The following is a 23,682-nucleotide window of genomic DNA, read 5'->3' on the forward strand; positions in this document are numbered from 1 at the left end:
CTACACCTGGATAGATCCTGAGCTATTCTGTTAGAAATGTTAAAGGAATGGTAACCTGAAGTGGTGGTCTTGCCACCACCCAAGCCACTGGCACCTGGTTCATAGATGTGTGGCCTAATTATGTCCCTTGCGCTCAGGTGCCCATTCCCCCATGCCCACTCCTCAACCATGTGAGTCTGACAGAGGGGCCTGAGCAGGTGATACCAGTTGAGACTGAGAAACAGAAGAGGAGGAAAAGTACAAAGATTGGGGGTGGGGTGGCCACTGTGAGCTGAGAGCAGAAGTGCATCACATACCCCTTGGGTGACCACGCCTCAAATGTGGACTTTGGCTGCTCTGGCTGGGTGCATGAGCTAAGCTGTGCCCCAGCAAGCAGGAGGTGCCTGAGCTTGTTCATTCGGCTACAGCCATAGACACCATGCCTGAGAGGACCTGGGAGCTGCGCCTGCTGATTCTGCTGGGCCTGGCGCTGGGGTCCCAGGAGGCCCTACCCCCACCCTGTGAGAGGTAGGAGTGGAGAAGGCAGCTGGGGATGGGGCAGGGAGGCAGAGGTTTGAGGATTGAGACGAGACCTCAAGCACTGGGAGTCAGACCTTCAGAGGGAAGTGCAGGGAAGGAAGTTCCGTTTCCTTGTGTAGCAGGCTCTGTGTGGGCACTGACCTCCAGTGTCGGGAAGCCGCTGCCTGAGGTTGGCCTGTGGGAGGTTTAGGAGCCCTCCTTCCTACCCTCCCTCCAAGCTGCTCCTTGAACTCCACAGGGATGCCCTCAGGATTGTTCTAGAATAGGTTCTACTTTCCCTAGCCTTGATATGGGAGAGAGTGTAAGGAACTGAAAAGAGCTCCTGGGTTTAACCTCTGACCTCTGTGACAAAGGACGAGTCAAACTGCTTTCCAGAGCCATAGTTTCCACCACCACCCCAAATAATAGGGGTAAGTGGCCCTGTCCTGCCTCCCAGGCTTTCAGGGCGTCATCCATTCTCATTCAACATGGATTTACTGAGCTCTCACTATGCCCTTGGGCTGCAGCAGTGAGCAAGAAAATTTAGGTCCCCGCCTTCATCAACCTTACATAACAAGCAAGAAAAATAATAATAGAAGCTAAATAGTGATAGAAACACAATTAAAAGTAAAGTGAGTCCGGCTGGGTGTGGCTCAGTGGTCAAGCATAGACCTAGGATCCAGGAGATCATGGTTCAATTCCCAGTCAGGGCACATGCCCGGGTTGCGGGCTCAGTTCCCAGTCGGGGCCATACAGGAGGCAGCTGATCAATGACTCTCTCATCATTGATGTTTCTCTCTCTCTCCCTCTCTCCCTCTCCCTTCCTCTCTCTGAAATCAATAAAGATATATTTTTTTAAAAAGTAAAATGAAGTTAGGGAACTGCTCATGGGGGTGAATAGAGTGTTTCAGATAAGGAAAGGGGAGGCCTTTTTGAGGAGGTGACACTAGAGCAGAGTTGTGGAAGGAACCATCACGGCAGATCTGGGAGAAGATATCCATGCATGGAAACTGCAATCCAAGGCCCTGAGGTCACTGCTCAAGGGTCAGGAAGAGGTCTGTGTGGTTGGGACAGAAGTGGGAAAAGGCTGGAGGAGATAGGGACTTCAGGGAAGAGGGGACTGGGCTTCCATGGTAGGACCAGAAAGGTGGGAAGTGGTTCAATATGGGATATATTTTGAAGGATGGGCTGATCGGACTTGCCAATGATTGATTGTAGAATATAAAAGGAAAGAACATATCTGGGATAATTCATAGATTTTTTCCTGAGCAGTTGTAATAGGGATTTCAGAAAGGTTATGTGATCGAGTGTTTGTCAAGCGTTAGGTTGGTTGCTGAAAGTATAGAAAGAAGATTGTCGGGGGTCCCTAAGAGCACCCTCAGCTTCAGGGATTTCCTAGTGCCCATCAAATGGTTATGTCCATAGTTATAGTTTATTACAGTGAAAGGATACAGACTGAAATCAGGAAAGGTTAAAGGCATAAAGGGCAGAGTGCAAGAGAGGAGTGTGAGCTCCAGTTGTCTTCTTCCAGTGGATTTATACAGACAGCACCTCATTTTCCCAGCAGCAATGTGTGACACACACACAAAGTATGGCCAACCCAGAAGGTCACCTGGGCCTCTCCTCCAGGGTTTCTGTTGGGGATCAGTTACAGAGGAATGGAGTGTCCTTAGTTACTCAGGCTCCAGGTCTCTGAAGGTCAGAGTGATAGTGGGTGGCCCTTGGCCCCAACCATAAATCACATTATCAGCAAAAAGTACCTGGCATGGCCAAGGCCTCAGGAAAACAAAGACTTATCCAACAGAGCAAAATACCAAACCTGAGGGATTTGTGTAAACTCCTAAATTTGTAGCCAGTTGGTCAGAAGTGGGTGTAGCCTGGGGACCCCTGAACTTGCAGCTGGTGCCTGGAGTGAGGGCAGTCATATTGGGGACTGTGCCCTTGACCTGGTGGTGGTGTCTGAGCTAACTGGCTAGTGTCAGAACTATATTGCAATATTGCAGTTGGCGTCGGAAAATGTGTGACTTACTAGGATGACCTCAACTCACCGAAAAACGTGGTTTGGGAAGAGCAAGATGGAAAGGCAGGGCATTTCCCTGCAACCACAGGGTCGCCCCTGGTTTGAAGCAGCAGTTGTGCTGTGATTGGTTACTAAAGGTAGCAGTTACCAATGGAATTAAAGATGATGGATCCAACCCTCGGGGAGTTGGCACACTGACTGCATAAGAAAATGCACAATAAAATGGTAACCCTAGTACCCTGCTGGTGGGAACGCAGACTGGGGCACCACTGTAGGAAACTGTGGAGGTTCCTCAAAAAAGTAACTATGGAGCTGCCATTTGACCCAGTGATCCCACTTCTGAGAATATGTCCTAAGAATCCCAAAACACCAATTAGAAAGAACTTATGCGCCCCTATGTTCATAGCAGCGCAGTTTACAATAGCCAAGATCCGGAGCAGCCCACGTGCCCGTCAGTAGATGATGGATGAAAGCTGTGGGACATTCACACCAGGGATGCTAGGCGGCTGTAAAGAGGAAGGAAATCGTACCTTTGCAACAGCATGGAGGGACCTGGAGAACATTATGCTGAGTGAATAAGCCAGGCAGCGACAGACAAACATCACATGATCTCGCTCATATGTGAAATCTAATGATTACTAAAATTCCATGGCACACCAAAAGAGATATTTTTTGCCAATCTGAAGAAAAAAAAAGGTGTAATTTTGATTCATTTACACCGGACAGCTATTGTTGTGTTGGCCGTTGTCATTTGTTTTATTTGACAATCCAGCGGGAAGAGGTGAGCGCCCCTGACTGAGTGGTCCTGTCGCAGGCCTTACACATTCCTGCGGCTCCGTGGCTGAGGGAGAGACCGGAGGCAGAGCCGGACTCGCCCCAGCAGGGAGGCTCTTTAAACGGTTATTAGGAAATGGAGTGGAAAAGGCGAACTTTGATGGCAAAACAAAGGGGGGAGGGAGAGGGGAGAGTCAAGGGGGATCTCGAAGCACCTACTAAGAAGTGGGGTGGCTAAGGCAGCTGTGGACGGGTCAACACGAAAGTCCGCATGCGGCCTTTCAGCGCTTGGGCGGCCGGGCCCAGAGTGGGGGCCCTCAGTGAGCCTGCTGTATTCTCCCCGCGTCGGCGGAACCTGGGAAGCGGCCAGGCAAAGACGGCAAGGAGAAACCCGACCTCAGTCTGCTGGGCAATGGTCTGAACTTCTAAAAAATTAATTAAAGCAATTTAATAGCTCTTTAAAGTTATTGCATTTGTTGAGAAAATAAATTGAGCTCCTTTACTTTAATGAAAATAAGCATCACATGTATGTATAAAATAATTTGAATTTGGCATACTGAAATACACAAATGTTTGTATCCTTCAACATATTGAGCTACTCTAGATATGACATATAAAAATGTTTTTTACTGCTTCAGTAAACAGCACAATCGTGGAGGAAGTTTTATCTTTAAAGAAAGCAAGTTAGTAGTAATTAAAACTGCACATTAGATGAAAACAGAGTTCCTTTTAAGAGAGGGTCTTCATTTGTAACACTCTCTTAGACACTAATGCATAATTTAACTTCCTTTGGGATTTTCAAATAAGGAAGAACAAATAATACACACATATACACTCTCATCCGAAAATAAAAAGTAAAAGTCGTACAGCTTCACAAAGAGAAGCCATTCCAAAGCAAAAGATTAACATTAAACACAGAGAAAGATAAATGATTATCTCAGTGTTTCCAATAGAACATATAGACAATAGCAGCTGCTCTCAACACAGTGACAAGGGCGTTAACACAGTAATTATTTCTGTGACATCATCTTTTATTAATTCTTTTATTTATTGATTTGAGAGAGAGGAAGGGAGGGGAGAGGGATGGGGAAAGAGAGAGACATTCATTTGCTGTTCCACTTGTTTATGCTTTCAATGGTTATTACTTGTATGTTCCCTGACCAGAGATCAAGTCACAACCTTAGTGTATCAGGACAACACTCTAACCAACCAAGCTACCCCATCAGGGCTGTGACATCATCTTTGAAAATGAAAATTTCATTATGTTAACTTTAAGGGGGTGTTTTGCCCCCCTTTTTAAATTTATCTTTATTGTTAAAAGTGTTACAAATGTCCCTCTTTCCCCCCCCGTTGACCCCTCCCCACTGCACCCCTCTCCCAGGCCTTCACCCCACTATTGTCTGTGTCCATGGGTTATGCATAGATGCATATAAGTTCTTAGGTTAATCTCTCCCCACCCACTCTCCCACCCCTGCCTTCCCTCTGAGATTCGTCAGTCTGTTCCATGCTTCTGTGTCTCTGGATCTATTGTGTTCATCGGTTTATTTTGTTCATTGGATTCCACATATGAGTGAGATCATGAGATACTTGTCTTTTTCTGACTGGCTGATTTCACTCAGCATAATACTCTCCAGGTCCCACCGTGCTGTCTCAAGGGTAAGGGATCCTTCTTTTTCACAGCTGCATAGTATTCCCTGGTGTAAATGTCCGAGAAGATGCCTGATATGATTTCAATCTTCTTGAACTTGTAGAGACTTGTTTTGTGTCCTAACATGTGGTCTGTCATTGAGAATGTCCTAACAGGGTCCCAGTTCCGAATGCAAGGGTTGGTGGAACTAAGTTGAAAGCCTGGATAAAACTCGATATGTTTGAACAGTTCCTATATGAAGCAATTGCATCTGTTTTACCTGAATGTGTTACAGGAATGGATACTGTGTCTGATTGGGGAACGTTTCCACTATCTAGTACCGTAAAACAAAAGGCTTACAAATCTGCCTATCAAGCAATATTAATTGGACATTGCAAATGATGCTGCCAGAGTCCACACAGATCACAGCCTCTGTGGAGCGCCAGACTGGGGCTTATAGCAAAAATATTTGGCTTCTCCCAGCATGACTGCTGAGACTTTGGACTAGAGAATTGCCGTTTGAGAGGCAATTACTAGCATGCTATCAGACATTAATTGAAACTGCCCCAATAGCTGAAGGGCATAAGATCACCTAGAAACCTGGAGTACCCATAATATCTTGGGTGATATTGGAGACATGCTCTAAGAGGGAGGGCAGGGCCCAGAGGAGTTCCATAATAAATTGGAATGATTTATGCAGGGACATACTACCAGGGAAATGGAGAGCTACTCAGTGTATTCAACAGCAGGTACTCTTTTCCCCTGGGACTGACTTTGGAACCACCTGAGGAGCTGCTGGACTCTACTGCCACTTGGATAGTACCCTATAAACAGCTCTCAATTGACTAACAAAGAGCTGCTTGGTTTATGGATGGCAGTGCCAAGGTGAATGGATAGCATACTGTTTGGAAGGCTGCCACTCTGATTAAAGATGATAAAAACAAATCTGCTTAGAGAGCTGAACTACATACTTAGGTTGCCACTGGGTTTGGGTTTTGACCTGCTCTTAGTCAGTGGCCTATGACCTGACCATATGGTCAGGCAAAGGGCAATGGAAAATTGGTCTATAAAAATAATGCCCTTATGTGCCACAGTCCTATGGAAATCACTATGGGAACCTGAGGGGTGCATTAAAGCAGAAGACATTGATGTCCATCAGAAAAACCCCCTTTCTTGATCAGAAGGTACGTGGAGCCAGCAAGTGAGTACCCCAGTGTGTTCATGTGAGGTGGCCACTGGGTTCCTATGCTAAATGGACAGTGGGAGCTACAGCAGTGCAGAGATGGGCTGGATCTAGATATATTCCACCAGCACTCACTAAGGCACAAAATGCCAACAAGGACTGTTCTGTCCACCAGCAAAAGACAGGCTCAGAGGCGGTCAGGCAGATCCCTGTGGAAAAGGACATGCATGTAGCTGACAAGCGGGACTGAAGCTAGAACACTCAGAAGGCTGCAAATAGGCCCTGCCAGGAACAACACCTCCTCTGGACTGGACTTTTTATGCCCAGTGGTAGATACAAATGCTCAAAATGTTATAAAAGGACCAGATCAAGAGATGCTGCAACAATTTGGACCACTGAGTTACATTTCTTCAGAGCAAGGGACACACTTTCATCCTCAGAGTAGCGATTTGATAGAAAATTGGAATGAGCAATTAAAACATTGCTTGTCTAAAACAGGGGGAATATAGGTATAACAGGCTGGCTCACCACCTTCACAAGAGCACTCACACTCAACACGAGGGGGTGAGGGGAGGGTGCCTACGAGATAGATCCCTCTGCTTCTGAGGGAACCTAGGAAACGGGGTGGAGAGGATGTCCCTATAACTATACAGTTGTTCCCGTGGGAGGAAGATGATGGTATAACTATACCCTTTTCTTTCTTCCCACATCACTTCAACTCTAGTTTTCCTACCTGATGTATTATTCCTACTGACTGTATGGGACTCTAGTAATGTGCCATCATCTCCTGACTCCTTTTCCAGGTTACATCTACCCTAGTGCAAGATGGTAGACACTAACCAACATTGTTGGTTAAATTATTTTTTAATTTTTCAATTACAGTTGACATACAATATTATATTACTTTCAGGTGCACACCCTAGTGATTAGACATTACATAACTTACTAAGTGACCACCCCGATAGATCTAGTACCCATCTGTCACCAAACATAGATATTACAATATTACTGACTATATTCCCTGTGCTGTACTTTACATCCCCATGACTATTCTGTAACTACCAATTTGTACTCCTTAATCCCTTCACCTTTCTCACCCATCCCTCCTACCCCTCTCCCATCTGGCAGTGGTCAAAATGTCCTCTGTATCCATGAGTCTGTTTCTGTTCTGCTTGTTCATTTATTTTGTTTTTAAATCTGTATTTTCTGGTGTCAGTATTGTTACCACAGCTTTTGTTTGTTTGTTTCCATTTTTATGAAATCCCTTTTCCCATCCCTTTACTTTCAATATGTGTGTGTCTTTCAATCTAAAGTAGGTCTCTTTTAGACAGCATATGTCAGGGATTTGTTTTCTTACCTATTCATCTATGCTATGTCTTTTAATTGGAGCACTTAATCCATTTACATTTAAAGTAATTGTTGATAGATATGTATTTATTGCCATTTTATTATCCATATTCTTTACCTTTTTTCTTCTTCTTTTTAAAGACAACTTTTTAACATTTATTATAATACTGGTTTGATGGTGATGAACTCCTTTAGCTTTTTCTTGTCTGAGAAGCTCTTTACTTGTCTTTTGTCTCTAAATGATAGCCTTGCTGGGTAGAGTAATCTTGGTTGTAGGTTCTTACTTTTCATCACTTTGAATATTTCTTGCAAATCCCTTCTGGCCTGCAAGGTTTCTGTTGAGAAATCATCTGACAGTCTTATGGGAGCTCCCTTGTAGGTAACTAACTGCTTTTCTCTTGCTGCTTTTAAAATTCTCTCTTGGTCTTTAACTTTTGGAACTCTATGATGTGTCTTTAGGTTCATCTTGTTTGGGACTCTCTGCACTTCCTGGGCTTAAATGTCTATTTCCTTCACCAGCTAGGGAAAGTTTTCTGTCATTTTTTCACATAGGTTTTCTTTTTTCATGTTTGAATTTATCTTTACTGTTGAAAGTATTCCAAATGTCCCCCTTCCCCCCCCCCCCCCCCATTGATCCACTCCACTCTGCTTCTCCTCCCTTTCAGGCCTTCACCATACTATTGTCTGTGTCCATGGGTTATGCATATAAGTTCTTAGGTTAATCTCTCCCCACCCACCTACCCACCCTGCCTTCTCTCTGAGATTTATCAGTCTGTTCTATGTTTCTATGTCTCTGGATCTATTTTGTTCATCAGTTTATTTCGTTCATTAGATTCCACATATGAGTGAGATTGTGTGATGCTTGCCTTTCTCTGACTGGCTTATTTCACTTGGCATAACACTCTCCAGGTCCCTCCATGCTGTCTCAAAGGGTAAAAAAATCTTTTTTTACAGCATAGTATTTCATGATGTAAATGTCCGAGAAGATGCTTGGTATAATTTTAATCTTCTTGAACTTGTAGAGACTTGTTTTGCGTCCTAACATGTGGTCTATCTTTGAGAATGTCCCATCTGCACTTGAGGAGAATGCCTATTCCGCAGCTTTGGGGTGAAATGTTCTGTAATGTCAATTAACTCCATCTGATCTAGTGTGTCATTTAGAGTCACTGTCTCCTTGTTGATTTTTTGTCTGGAAGAGCTATCCAATGAAGTCAGTGGGATGTTTACGTTCCCTACTATGACTGTATTGCTGTTGATCTCTCCCTTAAAGTCCTCCAGAAGTTTTTTATTTATTTAGGTGCTCTTATATTGGATGCATATATGTTTACCAGGGTTATATCCTCTTGTTGGGTTAGTATTATGTACTGACCTTTGTGGTCTCATGTTATGGCTTTCATTTTGTAGTCTATTTTGTCAGATATGAGTATTGCTACTCCAGCTTTTTTTTTTTTTCCATTTGTCTGGAAAATTTTTTTCTATCCCTTCACTTTCATCCTGTGTGAGTCTTTTGTAGACAGCATATATTTGGGTCTTGTTTTCTTATCCATTCAGCTACCCTATGTCTTTTTTTTTAAATCCTCACTCAAGGATATTTTTTCCATTGCTTTTGAGAGAGAGTAGAAGGTAGATAGAGAGAGAAACACCGATGTGAGAGAGACACATCGATTGGTTGCCTCCTGCACCAGCCCGGCCAGGGCCGGGGATTGAACCTGCAACCAAGGTACATGTCTTTGGCCGGAATTGAACCTAGGACCCGTCAGTCCACAGGGTGACACTTTACCCACTGAGCCAAACCAGCTAGGGCTACTCTGTCTTTTGAGGAAGCATTTAATCCATTTACATTAAGGTTACTATTGATAGATACTTATCTATTGCCATTTTGTTTCTTTATGACTATGTTTCTCATTCTCTCTATTTCAACTTCTAATTACAGCAGTCCCTCTAACATTTCTTGCAATGCTGGTTTGGTGGTGATAAACTCCTTAAGCCTTTTTTTGTCTGGGAAGCTCTTTATTTCACCATCTATTTTGAATGATAGCCTTGCTGGATAGAGTAGTCTTGGTTTCAGACCCTTGGTTTTCTTTTCTTCTTTTAATATGTCTTTATTGATTTCAGAGAGCAGAAGGGAGAGGGAGAGAGAGATAGGAACATCAATGATGAGAGAATTATTGATCAGCTGCCTCCTGCACACTCTCTGCTGGAAATCGAGCCCACAACCCAGTCATGAGCCCTGACTGGGAATTGAACCGTGATTTCTTGGATCCTAGGTTGATGCTCAACTGCTGACCCACACCCAGCTGGGCTGGATCCTTCCTTTTCATTATCTTGAATACTTCATGCCATTCCCTTCTGGCCTGTAGAGTTTCTGATGAGAAGTCAGCTGACAGCTTTATGGGAGCTTCTTTTTTTTTTCTTTTTTTAAAATATATCTTTATTGATTTTAGAGAGAGGAAGAGGGAGAGAGAGATAGAAACATCAATGATGAGAGAATCATTGATCGGCTGCCTCCTGCACACGCCCTACTGGGGATTGAGCCCCCCACCCAGGCATGTGCCCTGACCAGAATTGAACCTTGGTCAATGCTCAACCACTGAGCCTCTCCAGCTGGGCAGTGGGAGCTTCTTTGTAGGTAACAGATTATGTTTGTCTTGCTGCCTTTAAGATTCTCGCTTTATCTTGAATTTTTGTCACTTTAATTATGATGTGTCTGGGTGTGAGTCTCTTTGAGTTCTTCTTGCTTGGGACTCTCTGTGCCTCCTGAACTTGTGTGACTTTTTCTTTCACCAGGTTATGGAAGTTTTCTGCAATTATTTCTTCAAACGGTTCTCAATCCCTTGTTCACTTTCTTCACCTTCTAATACTCTTAAGATGCGAATATTACTACACCTAATGTTGTCCCACAGCTCCCTTAAACTGTCCTGTTTTATAATTGTTTTCTCTTTGGGGCTCTCTGATTAGCGATTTTTTTCTACCCTGTCTTCTAATTCACTGATCTGATCCTCAGCTTCCCTTAATCTGCTGTTTAATCCTTCCAATGTATTTTTTATTTCTGCTATGTCATTCTTGACTTTCTTCATAGTTTCCATATCTTTTCTCATGTTGTTGAGCATCCTTACAATCAGCATTCTGAACTCTGTATCTGATATAATGCTTATCATCTCCATTTCATTTAGCTCTTCTGGAGAATAATCTTGCTCTTTCATATGGGGCTTGTTTTTTGTCTCCCCATTTTGGCTGCCTGTTTGGGTTTGTTTCTATGTATTAGGTAGATCTGCTAGGACTCCCAGTCTTGTGGAGGGTCTCTGGTGCAGGCCAATATCAGATGCTGTTTGTGATTGGCCTTGTGTACCTTGTTTGGAGCCTTCAGCAATCCACAGCTTGTGGCTCCCTCTTCTCAGGTTGGGTGAATTTCTAAAGAAACAAGATGCCCACCAAGATCTGCTTTTCCAAGCCCTGGGTCCACAAGAAGATCAGCAAAGATTCAAAGCACCCAGTCGTCAGCCTTTGCCTGCAGACTTGTTGATATTCTCAGTGTCTTAATGAGCCCCAGGCTACAGACCACAGAAAAGTGTAAACTCCAGAAGGTGGGGCAAGAGGCTTTCAATGGGTGGGGCAACTGCTTCCTCCCCCCTCCCCCCCCAACAAAAGCTGCCTGGATGGTAAAGGTCTGCTTGTATGGGGGAATGACTCAGAACAGGAATCCAGATGGGTGCCCTCCAAGCTCTATCTCCAGAGCCCGAAACCCTGGATTTTCCTCACACAGCTCCAGCCCACTCTGCCCTCCCTCTGCTGGAGCCCAAGGTGAGTGGCTGCACATGAAACTTTGTGTGTTAGCCCTTTAAGAGGGTGCCTGCATTTCCAGCCATCTCTCCCTGGCAGATAGAAACCCGGCTGCTTTTCACAGCCTAATGTTATGTGGGCACCTTTCTCAGTTCTGGTGCTCTGAGCTGGGGAACCCAGCTTGGGCTTTAGACCCCATCGTTCTCAGTGGGAACCCCCCACAACTGAGATATCTCTCCGGTACTTTAGCTGCTGACTGTGGATCCCAACCAGCCTTCTTGCTGCTCTGCAATTCCTACCAGTCTCTATGCAATCTCCACTTTATGTCTTCGGTTATAAGGGTTTTCTCCAGCTTATCTTCAGCTGGCTTTTCAGGATGGTTTTTCCTTCCCACAGGTTTTCAATTTATTGCTCTTTTTCTTCTCCTTTGGCACCCCCATGATATGAATGTTGGTACATTTGAAGTCGCCCCAGAGACTTCTTATACTGTCCTCATTTTTTTGAATTCTTTCTTCTTTTTGCTGTTCTGATTGTGTTTTTTTCTGCCTCCTTATCTTCCAAACCTCTGATTTGATCCTCTGCTTCATTACTCCACTGTTGATTCCCTGTAAAGTTTTCTTCATTTCAGTTAATGTATTGTTCATTTCTGACAGATTATTTTTTATGTTTCCTATCTCCACTTTTATGTTTCCTCTTTGTTGGAGTTCTCACTAAGTTCCTCTACTCTTCCCCTAATTGCATTGAGCAGCCTTATAACCCGTGTTTTGAACTCTGCGCCTAGCAGATTGCTTGTCTCCATTTTGTTTAGTTCTTTTTCTGGAGTTTTGTTCTGTTCTTTCATTTGGGACATGTTTCTTTGTCTCCTTATTTTGGCAGCCTCCCTGTGTTTGTTTCTATGTATTAGGTAGAGCTGCTGTGTCTGCTGGGCTTGGTAGAGTGGCCTAATGTAGTAGGTGTGCTGGAGGGCCCAGTGGAGTAGTCTGCCTGTTCAACTGAGCTGGGGACTCCAGTGTGACCCCTGTATAGGCTGTGTACACCCTCCTGTTGTAGTTGAGCCTTGATTGCTATTGACACATCAATGGGAGGAATTTACCCCCAGGCTGATCAGCTGCAAGGACCGGCTGTGACCACCATGGAGGATTAGCTGTGCAAAGGCCTACCCCACTGAGCAGGATTTACTTCAGTGGGGCTCTGGTGCCTGCTGAGTCTGCCTCTTGAGTGTGTTCTTTGTGGAGGAGGTTAGGTGGTGTTTTGACATGGTCTGAAGCTGTCTTGGATGCACTGACTCTGGGGCCTCCTGGAAGGTGCAGGCCAAGGAAGGTCAGCCACCATCTATGTTCTGGCTGGGGCCACCCAGCATGAGCTACAAAGAAACATGCAGGTGGCTGATACTTGTGCTGGGCTTGGAGGTGCCAAGGAGATTCCAAGCTGTGAACGAAGACCAGCTGCTGCTAGTGCTGGGCCTGGGGCCACTTAGAGAGAAGTACTGGGCATGCTGAGGCCAGATGTTGCTTATTTGAGAGATTTTAGGAAATCCAAAGCCAAGACAGGCCGCTTGTATGGAAATGGCTTGTGTTGGATCCAAAAGTTGGGTGGGGAGGGTTTCAGGGAATCACCAGGGCAGGGAAAACAGTATGAGCCAGGTTGATGGAGACTCACATATGGAGCCTGCCTGTCAGCTCTGTGGGAGGAGGGCTCAGAAAAGGAATAATAGCCTCTGCCAGCACTTCTGTCTGGGAGAAAGCTGCCCCTCCAGCCAGTGCCCTGATCCCAGTCAGTTCAGTTCCTCCCTGTATGTCCCTGGTGCCTTTGGAGCTGCTGTCCCCAGCTGGAGCTCAGAGGGAGTAAATGCGAATAAGTCCATGCATCGGCCCTTTAAGAGGAACACCTGGGACTCCAGCAGCCTCCGTCTCACTCAGCCACAACCCAAGCAGGTTTTTACAGCCAGAAGTTATGGGGGCTTCTCTTCCCGGTACTGGAACCCTGGGTTGGGGGGGCTGGTGTGGAGCTGGGAACCCTCGCTCCTCAGGGGGGACCTCTGCAGCTGAGGTATCCTTCCTGATTTTTATCTACCACATGTGGGTGTGGGACCAGCCCATTTTGTGTCTCCACCCCACCTACTAGTCTCAGTGCGGCTTCTTCTGTATATTCTTAGTTGTAGGACTTCTGTTCAGCTAGATTTGAGACAGTTCTGAATGATATTTGTTCTGTAGTTTAGTTGTAGTTTTGATGTGGTTGTGGATTTGAGCACCACATTTAACTACACCACCATCTTTTCCAGATAGATTATAATATTAATATTGATGGTCAAATGTATTGGGAAGTTGAGTTAAAGGCCTCTTATCCTCACCCTACACTAGCTCTAAATGTTAGGTATATTCATGTTGATAAAGCAACTAGTGCTTTAGTTGTTATATAAATGCCACACCAACCAAATGCAGATCTGATTTTCACCTAAGGGACCCATGGCCAAAGACCATGGGGTGGCCTGTTGTATAACAAAGAATTGTCTGTGCTTTCACCTGGTTTCCTGGGATGTAACCACTAAGCTCTTGGAATTTCCCAAGTGATTGAAGTGTCTTTGGAACTTAGGGTGGTCTCTGACAGTTTATGTTAATGAGGTGACTCTTGGTGGGGAGTGGCTAAATGAGTCATGCTAATGAGCTGACTCAGGATGGGGACAGGCCAGGCAAGAAAGACCACGTGATTATGGGGTTGGGGCTTTGGTTCACATGATATCAGTCCTACCTCCAGGGAGGCAGGGAGGAGACAGGGGCTGGAGATTGAGTTTAATCATGTGGCCAATCAATCATGCGTATGTAATAAGACCGTAATAAAACTCTGGCCACCAAAGCTCAGTGGAGCTTCCTGGTTGGGGAACACATTAATGTGCCAGAGGGTAAGCATCCTGATTCCACAGGGAGAGAACACAGAAGCTCTGAGTTCCTCCCAGAACTCTCCATATATGTCTTGTGAAAATGAAGAGAATGAGTGCTCTTTTATTAGAGAGTGTGCCCTTAAGCCTATGGAGTCTGCACTAACTCCAGGTGGCTAGAGTCAGAGCTGAATTCAATCCACTACCCTCTGGCCCTTGGCCCAGGTTCCCCTATAGAGAAAGCATCCTATTTGCATGAACATTTAGTATAGCAATTCTATCATAGATGCAGCAATCGCATCAGTGTGAGTCTGCCTGACATTTGAAGGAGCCAGTACAGACTAGGGATAGATGTAAAGAAACAATTGATCTGGCTTATAAAGCCTTCTCCTGTGTCTTCACATCTCTGTTCTGATTTGATGACTTATTCCCCCCTTGATCTGCCTCCGTTTACATCTTATGATCAACTTGTGCCAAACTACTTAGCACAGAAATTAGCTAATCCAGTTCTTCCCCAGGCCAGTCACTTTCTACTGTTATTACATTCTGAGGAGGCTTTAACTCAATTCCCAATATATTTAATTACCCAGGTCAGTATTACCACACAGTATTATCAGTGTTGTTTACATAAGGAAGTTGAACTGTACGGTTACACCAGCGTTACACCTTATCCTAGTTTGATGGTAGTTACAACTGAGTTTCACTTCAGAACAAGTCTGTAAGAATCGCAGAGGTATTTTCTATGCCTTCCCAATGGAATCACACTTTGCCCATATACCAAATATTATTACGGACGGGCCTCATTACACGTGGCCATGATTTGCAGTTGTTGTCATTTCCAGGTTCCAAGTCAGTGGGAGGCAAAGCCAGCTGGTACTGAGGACCCATTTCCATTGTGTGCTGTTAGGTAGCAGGACCCACCTCCTGCCTGTGGGAGGGCACAGGTGTTATTCAGGATAGTTCCTGTCCCTGCTAATTGTACTTTACGGTATGTCTTCTTCTGACCTATTCTCAGTGCAAGGGCAGTCATCAGTGTAAAACACAAGTGTCTTCGAGAACCGCCATAGGTTCACAGGTCCATAACATTCCCGTAGGAGTAGCTCTTTGAGCCTCCGCAGCCGGCATGGAGGGTCACTGCCCCATGGCTACTTTGGCCTCAATCAGCTTAAGATAGTCAGAGGCCCTGTTAGGCAAGGATACAAACCCTTTCCCAGTGCTGTCCCTGGCATTGTCCAGCGCTGGCTGTTGCCTTGGCCTGACCCAGGCTGACTCCTACTTTTGCTTTCTTTTGGAAGAGAGTTCCTTCTAGCCTGCCTATTCCAGTTAATAAATGTATTTCCTCAGAAGGCCTCTCCTCCTTAAGAGCACATCCAGTTTGTTCCACACGGGTAACCTGGTTCCCCAGAAGCTCTTTTCTGTCTCATGCGCCAATGTTGCTTAACCCGCCAAGCACGTTGTTGTCACTGTGGACTAAAGGCCGAGTGCGGTTAGGATGCATGTTTACACCCAGAAATGGAAGGTCTCCATGTAGGGTTAGGTAAGTGGTAGTCACGCCTCAGTGTAATTTATTTTGAGGACGCCATAGGCCTCCCATAGCCTTCCTCATCTCAAGATGGGGCTGCGCCCAGGAAACTTGGACATATCATACGATGCTTCCTGTTTTAATCCGGTAACGAGTGAGTTCTTTTCTGTTCTGTGTAACAGCTTTCTCTCCACAAGAGCAGGCTTGTGTGCCTTTCTGCAGTAGCACACTCAACTCAGGGAACTCTCTGAGTATTCGATTATCAAGATTTACAGTTACAGAGTGAGTAGTCTACCAGGAGTTGTAATCACACAGTCCAAAGACCCTGTAGGGAGCAGTTCCCAGAGATTCCTTCCCAAACGACATCCTTCGTAATACGTGCAACCTAAAGTCAAAAGACACTGGCACATTCCTGGAGCTCCCTTTAGTCGTCAGCACTTACTCCAGCTCATCATATCCTGAGACGAAAGTGCTCCTCAGAGCGATGCCGCTCAGGTTTGCAGGCTTCCCTTCCCTTTCGTCAGGTTCCAAAGCAGGTGCAGTCATGCAAGCATGTGGCCTCCCCGCTTCAGGCTCGGGTACAGTCGTGCTGCAGACAGCACTGACCTCTTGTCCTGAGCCTTTCTCCAGGCACCAGCGTAATGGCGGAGTGCCCATTTCTGTTGCACACCCACTTATTCACCCCTTCACCCCAGCTACTAGATTTCCTTCTTTCCATTTGTCACTGATTTTTACTAAACTTTTCCACCTTTGGAGCAAACATAGGGTTTGGCCACTGTGCTTGTCCAGGTTGCCAGCAGCCCCTCCCACTCACATAGGACGGGGTGACATAGGTCCAAAATGGGTGGGTTAGTCCTTCCACTCAATGTGGCTGCATTCACTGGCAACCCAATTTAGCCAGATAGGGTGTAGGTGCAACCTGCCCCACCAGGCCCCCAGGAATTCTGACATAAAGGTTTAAAGATATAGTTACATTTTCTTGCTTAGGAATCATCCCTGCTCTGGCACTTGTAGCTGCATCAGGTACGAAAAAAGTACGTCGAGATGATGTGGAAAAGAATTGTATAGTCCCACCAGCAACCTCTCCTACCTCCTCTCCCCAGATCCCCCAGAAAAGCAGAGGACTCTATCCAGTAGGGACCCTGCCTTGACCCCCTCATGTTGAGTGGGTGCACACGCTAGTGAAGTGTAACCAGTCCTCGTGCTTTTCTCTCTCCCTATTTTGGACAACATGCGTTTCAATTGCCTCTTCCCATCCTCAGAGCCACCACTCTGAGCACATATGCAACATGACATGTCCACTAGGCGCGATGCCTCGCGGCCCACTATTGGAACTCAGGGCTGTTCACTATAGTATTTCACAGCATTTCAAGCATTTCCATCTACAACCAGGTGTGTGAAACCACTTCAACGTGCCCCTTAAACTCCCACAGTGATTTCCTTAGGGTTATGCCCCATATGGACAGCTCTTTAATAGCCTGGTTTTTCACAGCCCGTCTGCCAGGCCAGTGACCACTGCCCATGGGTCAGTAAGCACCCAAACACGGGGCCTTTTATCATTCAGTTCTTCCATCACCATCCCTGCGAAAGCACAGCACGCGGCTCAGCCCACCGCGCTTGTTTGCTCTTGCATCAGTCAGCCGGAGCCTCCACACAAGGTGCATTCTGTCCCCTGAGCAAGGGCCACAATAGTCCCAGAAGGAGCTTCTTGTTGGTCAGTAGAGAGCTGGTCACCGGCCACCACCTGCTGGCTCCTGAGATCCTTCCAAAGGCTCGGCCCTGCGGAAAAGGGGCCGCCTGCTCTCGTGCACCTCCCTGCAGTCCCAAGTCCCATGTTCCTGGGGAAAGCATTTCGGTTTTAATGAGGAGTTCTTTGGAGTCACGGCCCTCTTTATCAGTGTTTCTCTGACATCACCCAGGATGCAATGGGCATTTCAGGTTTCGGGATTATTTTTTGTCCATCAGTCATAGAGGTGGTTTCGATCAGCACCCAATAGCAAGCTAGTGATTGTCTCCCAAATGGCACATGTCGTACACTACATCTGGAAAGCTTCCAGTCCAAAAATACCAGCAATTGCCACTGGGTGCCACTCATAGGCTTTTGCCATAAGCCCTTCGGTTGGGTCCGCACACGGCAACTGTACAGAGTATGGTCCCCCTATTTGAATGTCACTGATTAAAGTGGTCATCTCATTTTCCACCGAGAATGCGATGCTGTTTCAAATTAGCAACTGATGTGGGCTCCTTTACTGCACAAAGACCCTCCTGCTCCTCTCAGGCCTGTATGTCACCCCGACCATCAGCTCCTACCGCATGTGTACACATGCACACACATGGCGCACACAGCCTTGTCCAGTGCAGGGAATATGCCCCAGGCTCTGTCGAGCCTTTCCCCTCCCCTAATGGTGTGGTCTGGCCTGCTCCCCTGCCCGATTCTCTCTGCAGCCAGATTCACTGCTACGGGCCGCTGCTGCACCAAGTTCAGATGGCCAAGCTCTACAAAGATGACAAGGAGTTCGTGGACAAGCCACTGTCCTCAGCTCCAGGTGAGGCACCTGGGGACCCCACCTTCTCCTCAATCTTCCACCAAAGATGGCAGGGGCAAGCCCAGGCAGAGAGGGGCCCCGATCAGGGAAGGGCTCATGGGGCTCGACGGGTGCCTCCCTGCTGCCTGCTCCCCAGACCAAGTCCTGAAGCGCTTCGACCAGCTGGCCAACACCTACAACCACAGCATCCCCCGGCAGCAGCTGCAGGCGTTCCTCAGAGATCACTTCCAGGTCGTGGGGCAGGAGCTGCAGCCCTGGATCCCTGGGGACTGGAAAGACAGGTACAGCCCTGGACAAGGTACAGGAGAGGGCCCTTCAAACAGGGCCGCCCCTGAACCGTGAAGGCCCGTGTCTTTCCAGCCCCCAGTTCCTACAGAAGATCTCGGACTCCAAGCTACGAGTCTGGGCAAAGCAGCTGCACCAGCTCTGGAAGGAGCTGGGAAAGAAGGTATCAGTGCCGGGGCCTGACCAAGGGGAATGGAGCTGGGAGGGATGCGCCAGCTAGGTGCTCACCCTGCCCAGGAGCACAGACTGGGATGCATTTCCTGGAACACAGCCTCCCAGTCCCCTTGTCCTGGAACAGAAACCCTCTAGAAAGAATTTCACAGAAGGAGCAGGGGAGTATCTGCTTCTAACTCCTCCCCTCCTCCATGAAGCCCTCCCAGCATTCCCCCAGGCAAACCTAGCCAGTCCCGCCACCTCCAGGCTGCCCACTCCTGCTCTAACAGCGCCTGGTAACTGTTCACTCCTGCTGGGCTCTTCCCCGAGCTCCTCGGGCCACGCCTCTGCACAGGAATGACCATGGCTACTGCTCGGTGTGGCCCAGCCCTGTGATCAGCACAGCTCAGCTGTTGGCACTTTCTCTCCTTTGTCTGAGGCTCAGACAGGGCAGTGATTTGCCCAAGGCTGCACAGCACCTGTCCTCCCACCCAGCCCCCAGGGCCCTGGCACCCACAGGCAGAGCAGTGCTCCGGGCTCCTCTGCTAGTGTATGCTGCTTCCTCGGCCAGCCCCCGGGAACCTGAGCCTCATTCCACTGCTCCCCACAGGGCCTCTCCCACCAAAACCACACTCACTCATACAGAACTAGCAGGAAGGAGCAGAGGGAAGGAAGCACCTGGGGCGGACACCCAGCAAGCCCCACTCTGGCCCGACCTTGCTCTCCCTCAGCCACGTTCACTCACGTCCACCCCACTGGGGAAACGGTTCTGGGCCAGAGAATGTGGAGCCCTCAGTCTCTGGGCCTGGCTTGGTGGTGGTAGCAGAGATTCGGGGGGCAAGGGGAGCTGGAGGAAATGACCCCCCACCTGGGTCCTGAGAGTGGCCACTGCTTGGTGAGCACCTGCTGGTGCCAGGCAAGGGGTCAGGGCTCCTTCACACCACCGAGCACAGCAGGGCTGCAGGAGCCCGCACGTGGGGGTGAGCAGGCCGGGCTCCCAGCAGCCAGACTTGACTGAGGCCACAGGGCTGCGCAGCAGCAGAGCAGAGCCCAAGCCCAGGCTGCCTGGCTCCAAAGCCCACAGCTGCCAGGGCCTCTACCGCCCCAGCCTCTTCCAGCCTCCAGCCTGGGGGAAGGGGCGTGGGGTCTAGGCTCCCTGTGCCGTCCCCTGGGTCCAGGTGAAGCCAGAGGTCCTCCAGCACCCTGAGCGGTTCTCCCTGATCTACTCACGGCACCCCTTCATTGTGCCTGGCGGGCGCTTTCGCGAGTTCTACTACTGGTGAGCAGCCAGGAGCTGCGGGGGTGGGAGTGGTGGGGAGCCCAGAGCCTGCGGGGTGGCCTGAGCAGGGTGAGATACCCTGAGGTGATGTGGCCTGGGCATGCAGGGCAGAGGGCGGGTGGTGGGATGCCCGGCTGGGATACTGAGGGACCCTTCCCCCAGGGACTCCTACTGGGTGGTGGAGGGTCTGCTCCTCTCTGAGATGCCCGAGACGGTGAAGGGCATGCTGCAGAACTTCCTGGACCTGGTGAAAACGTAAGCAGGGGCCTGGCACCTCAAGGCCGGCGGGGAGGACAAGCAGGTGCCACGGCTTGGAGCCGGATCTGCCTTGGCCCTGGGGGATGGGCGGGGGCGTCAGCAGGCCTCCTTCTTGGCAGCTATGGACACATCCCCAATGGGGCCCGCGTGTACTACCTGCAGCGCAGCCAGCCCCCGCTCCTCACCCTCATGATGGACCGCTACGTGGCTTACACCAGCGACACCGCCTTCCTACGGTGGGCGGCCCCTCCCATGCTGCCCGCAGGCTCCCCAGACCTGAGACCTCCCAGGGCGGGAATGGGGGGTGTGGCTGGGCTGAGGTGGTGCCTGGCTCTACCCCAGGGACAACATTGGGACCCTAGCCTTGGAATTGGACTTCTGGACTGAGAACAGGAACGTCTCTGTGAGCTTGGGGGGAAAGAGCTACGTCCTGAATCGCTACTATGTCCCTTTTGGGGGACCCAGGTGAGGAACTGCGGGGATAGCCTCTCAATCTCTTGTCTATCCACCTGGTTCAGGGGTAACCAGGCCCCTGGGCAGGAGGGCAGGGGACCTAGGCCCACCTCTCTGATGAGACTGGCTGCCACGGGAAATACAGGGCTGTGGGGCCCAAGGTCTGCTGAGTCATCATGGCTCAGGCTCCAGCTTTGGCACAGAGGGCTCAGAGCCTCCCACTCTCCTCTTGCCAGGCCAGAGTCTTACAGCAAAGATGCCGAACTGGCAGGCACCGTGCCGCCAGGTGAGCAGCAGCAGCGTGAGGGGTCAGGTGGGCCTGGGAGCCTGCGGTTGTGCCAGGCCTGCTCCTCTGTCTGCTGCCATTTCTCCTCACAGGCGACCGGGAGGCTCTCTGGGCTGAGCTCAAGGCTGGGGCCGAGTCTGGCTGGGACTTCTCTTCACGCTGGGTCTTCGGAGCCCCAAACCCCCATTCGCTCAGCGGCATCCGAACCAGCAAACTTGTGCCTGTTGACCTCAATGCCTTCCTATGTCAGGCAGAGGAGCTAATGAGCAACTTCTACACCAGCTTGGGTGAGCGGCCCGGGAGGGAAGGAAGGGGGTGCTTGTCCAGCTTGAGTCCCTGCCTCAGCCTTGGCAAGAGAGCTGGAGGTAGGACCTTGGGTGAAGGGTTTCCAGCTTCTCAGCCTGCTCCATACCTCACCCCTTGTGCAGCCGGGGCAGGAGTACAAATGACGCCCACTCAGATCTTCACTCCCCTCCTTTTCGCACTAGAAAGGCCTTTTAGGGCCTATGAGAGGACACCTTAGTCCACACATCCAAACTCCAACCCCTCTCCCCAAACTGCTGCCCTTTGGGCCTGCAGAGCTAGGGAATCCATACGGCCAGTGCCCTCCCAAGGATGAGCCCAGGGAACGGGACAGTGCAGGCCAGGGGAGCCATACAGGGCCATCTGCTCAGGGAATTCCAGGTCCTAGAGGCCTGAAATGTGATGGGCTCCAGGTAGGCAGTCCTCTTGGCCCTTGGGGATCACAACAGAAAGAGGCCTCTGGAAGCTCATGGGGCCCCAGGGCAGGACCTGGTAGCTCAGCCTAAAGGCAGTATTGCCCCAGGGAATGACACTGAAGCCACAAAGTACAGGAACCTGCGGGACCAGCGCTTGGCAGCCATGAAGGCTCTCCTTTGGGATGAGAAGAAGGGTGCCTGGTTTGACTATGACCTTGAAAGCCAAAAGAAGAACCAAGAGTTTTACCCATCCAACCTTGCTCCCCTCTGGGCCGGCTGCTTCTCTGACCCAGGTGTCGTGGACAAGGCCCTGAAGTACCTGGAGGTGAGGGGGCAGCAGGGCAGGCTGGTGCACTGGGGCAGCTCCACTGGCTTTCTCCCTGCCCCTGAGCAGTGATCTCTGGCAAGGGGCAGCCACTCTCTCCTGTGGCTTAGCCTGAGGGTCCCGCTGCAGCCACCAGGGGGCAGCTGAGAGCCAAGAGGGGAAGGCCCAAGAAAGGGACATCTGGCTTGAGCAGGGCCCAGCCTCCTGGCTCCCCACCCAGCCCCACCCACAGTCACACTGATGTCTGGAACATTCCAGGACAGCCAGATCCTGACCTACCAACACGGGATCCCAACCTCTCTCAGGAAGACGGGCCAGCAGTGGGACTTCCCCAATGCCTGGGCCCCCCTACAGGACCTGGTCATCAGAGGTAGGAGGCAGGATGGGCATGTCCCAGGGCCTCACCCCGTGGAGGTACAGAGTGGGCCTCCCTAGTACTGGGGAGGTGTGAACAAAGGATGTGGGGTCTTTCTCTGACTCCCCTGTTCTCTCAGCCTCCCAGTCAGCAAGCATTTGCGTCCACGGCCACCTGGTAGGGGACTCAGCCCTCCTCTCCCTCCAAACCCAGGCCCTGGATCAGAGCAGGTTCGCCTGTGGTTCCAGGAAGAAGGTCGTAGGGTCCGGCCTCTTTCCCACCTTGAGAAGCATTAGCTCAGGCCCCGGCTCCCCCTCGGATGGGGGCTCTGGAGATTCAGGGTCCTGCCTTGGGGCGGGGTCTAGGTCTGGCCAAGTCGCCTTCACCCAGGACCCAGGAAGTGGCTTTCCAGCTGGCGCAGAATTGGATCCAAACCAACTTTGATGTCTACTCCCAGAAGTCAGCCATGTTCGAGAAGGTGAGCTGGCCCTGAGCCCAGTCCCCCCAGTTGGCCTCCCCAAGGTGAGGTGAGGAATTGTCAGGCTTGCAAAGCCCAGGCCCAGGGGTGGTGGCGGCACCCAGTGGCTACTCCTGGGCACTGCAGAGGTAAGAGACAGGCCAGAGCAGCCTCTCCCAAAGGATCTCCCATTTCCTGCTCCCCCTGGAGGCTGGGTCAGGGGGTGGGGATAGTGCTGACCTTAGGCTTGTCCTCTTGTCCCCAGTATGACATCAGCAACGGAGGACAGCCAGGTGGTGGAGGGGAGTATGAAGTTCAGGTGAGTGGGCCAACATCCTACAGGGAACTGTGGGGCTCTGCTGTCCCCACAGCTGACCATGACCTTCCCTCTCTAGGCCTCAGTTCTCCCATGGGTGTGGGTCTGCAGGGAGGAGCCAGACTGGTCCTCCTTGGTCCCCTGGGCTAGGCAGGGCCAGTGCCTCTGGGTAGAGATCCCACACGTGCCTAAAAGGACTTGAGGGCCTTCCCCAGAGGGCTTGCCCACAGGCCATGCCTCTCTCCAGAAAGGGTTTGGCTGGACCAATGGAGTGGTCCTGATGCTCCTGGACCGTTATGGTGACCGGCTGAGCTCAGGAGCCCAGACAGCTTTCCTGCAGCCCCACTGCCTCATAGCTGCCCTTCTGCTCAGCCTCCTGCCACAGTGATGGGCCCCACTGCCCCATCTGCCTCAGTTCCTCCTCCAGCTCCAGCTCCTGCCTCATTAAACCTGTGCATGTGTCCCTACCTTCTTCTGCCTCGTCATTCTCCATCCCTGGAGACCTCGTGCCCTTCTGTGCCTCCTGCCAGTCCTCAGTCGTCCTGGAGGAGGGCAGGGTAGTGACCTGGAGGTCATGGGTTGGGCCCTGGGTCCCTCCTGGAACTTTTAATAAGGTGGAAATCC

General features: G+C 49.6%; 1 protein-coding gene across 1 annotated transcript; it reads left to right on the plus strand.

The window, feature by feature from the left end:
• The first annotated feature begins 418 nt into the window (after nucleotides 1–418).
• TREH (trehalase) lies at nucleotides 419–23,446 on the plus strand. Its single transcript, XM_016204686.2, has 15 exons — nucleotides 419–507; nucleotides 18,072–18,172; nucleotides 18,309–18,453; nucleotides 18,533–18,620; nucleotides 19,789–19,889; nucleotides 20,052–20,144; nucleotides 20,267–20,383; nucleotides 20,490–20,612; nucleotides 20,837–20,886; nucleotides 20,979–21,173; nucleotides 21,713–21,930; nucleotides 22,189–22,300; nucleotides 22,651–22,763; nucleotides 23,008–23,061; nucleotides 23,306–23,446. Exons 1-15 carry the CDS (start codon nucleotides 419–421, stop codon nucleotides 23,444–23,446), a joined length of 1,740 nt encoding a protein of 579 aa, XP_016060172.2.
• Nucleotides 23,447–23,682: the final 236 nt, after the last annotated feature.

This window comes from Miniopterus natalensis, chromosome 11, assembly GCF_054644295.1.
Source record: "Miniopterus natalensis isolate mMinNat1 chromosome 11, mMinNat1.hap1, whole genome shotgun sequence".
NCBI lineage: Eukaryota > Metazoa > Chordata > Mammalia > Chiroptera > Miniopteridae > Miniopterus > Miniopterus natalensis.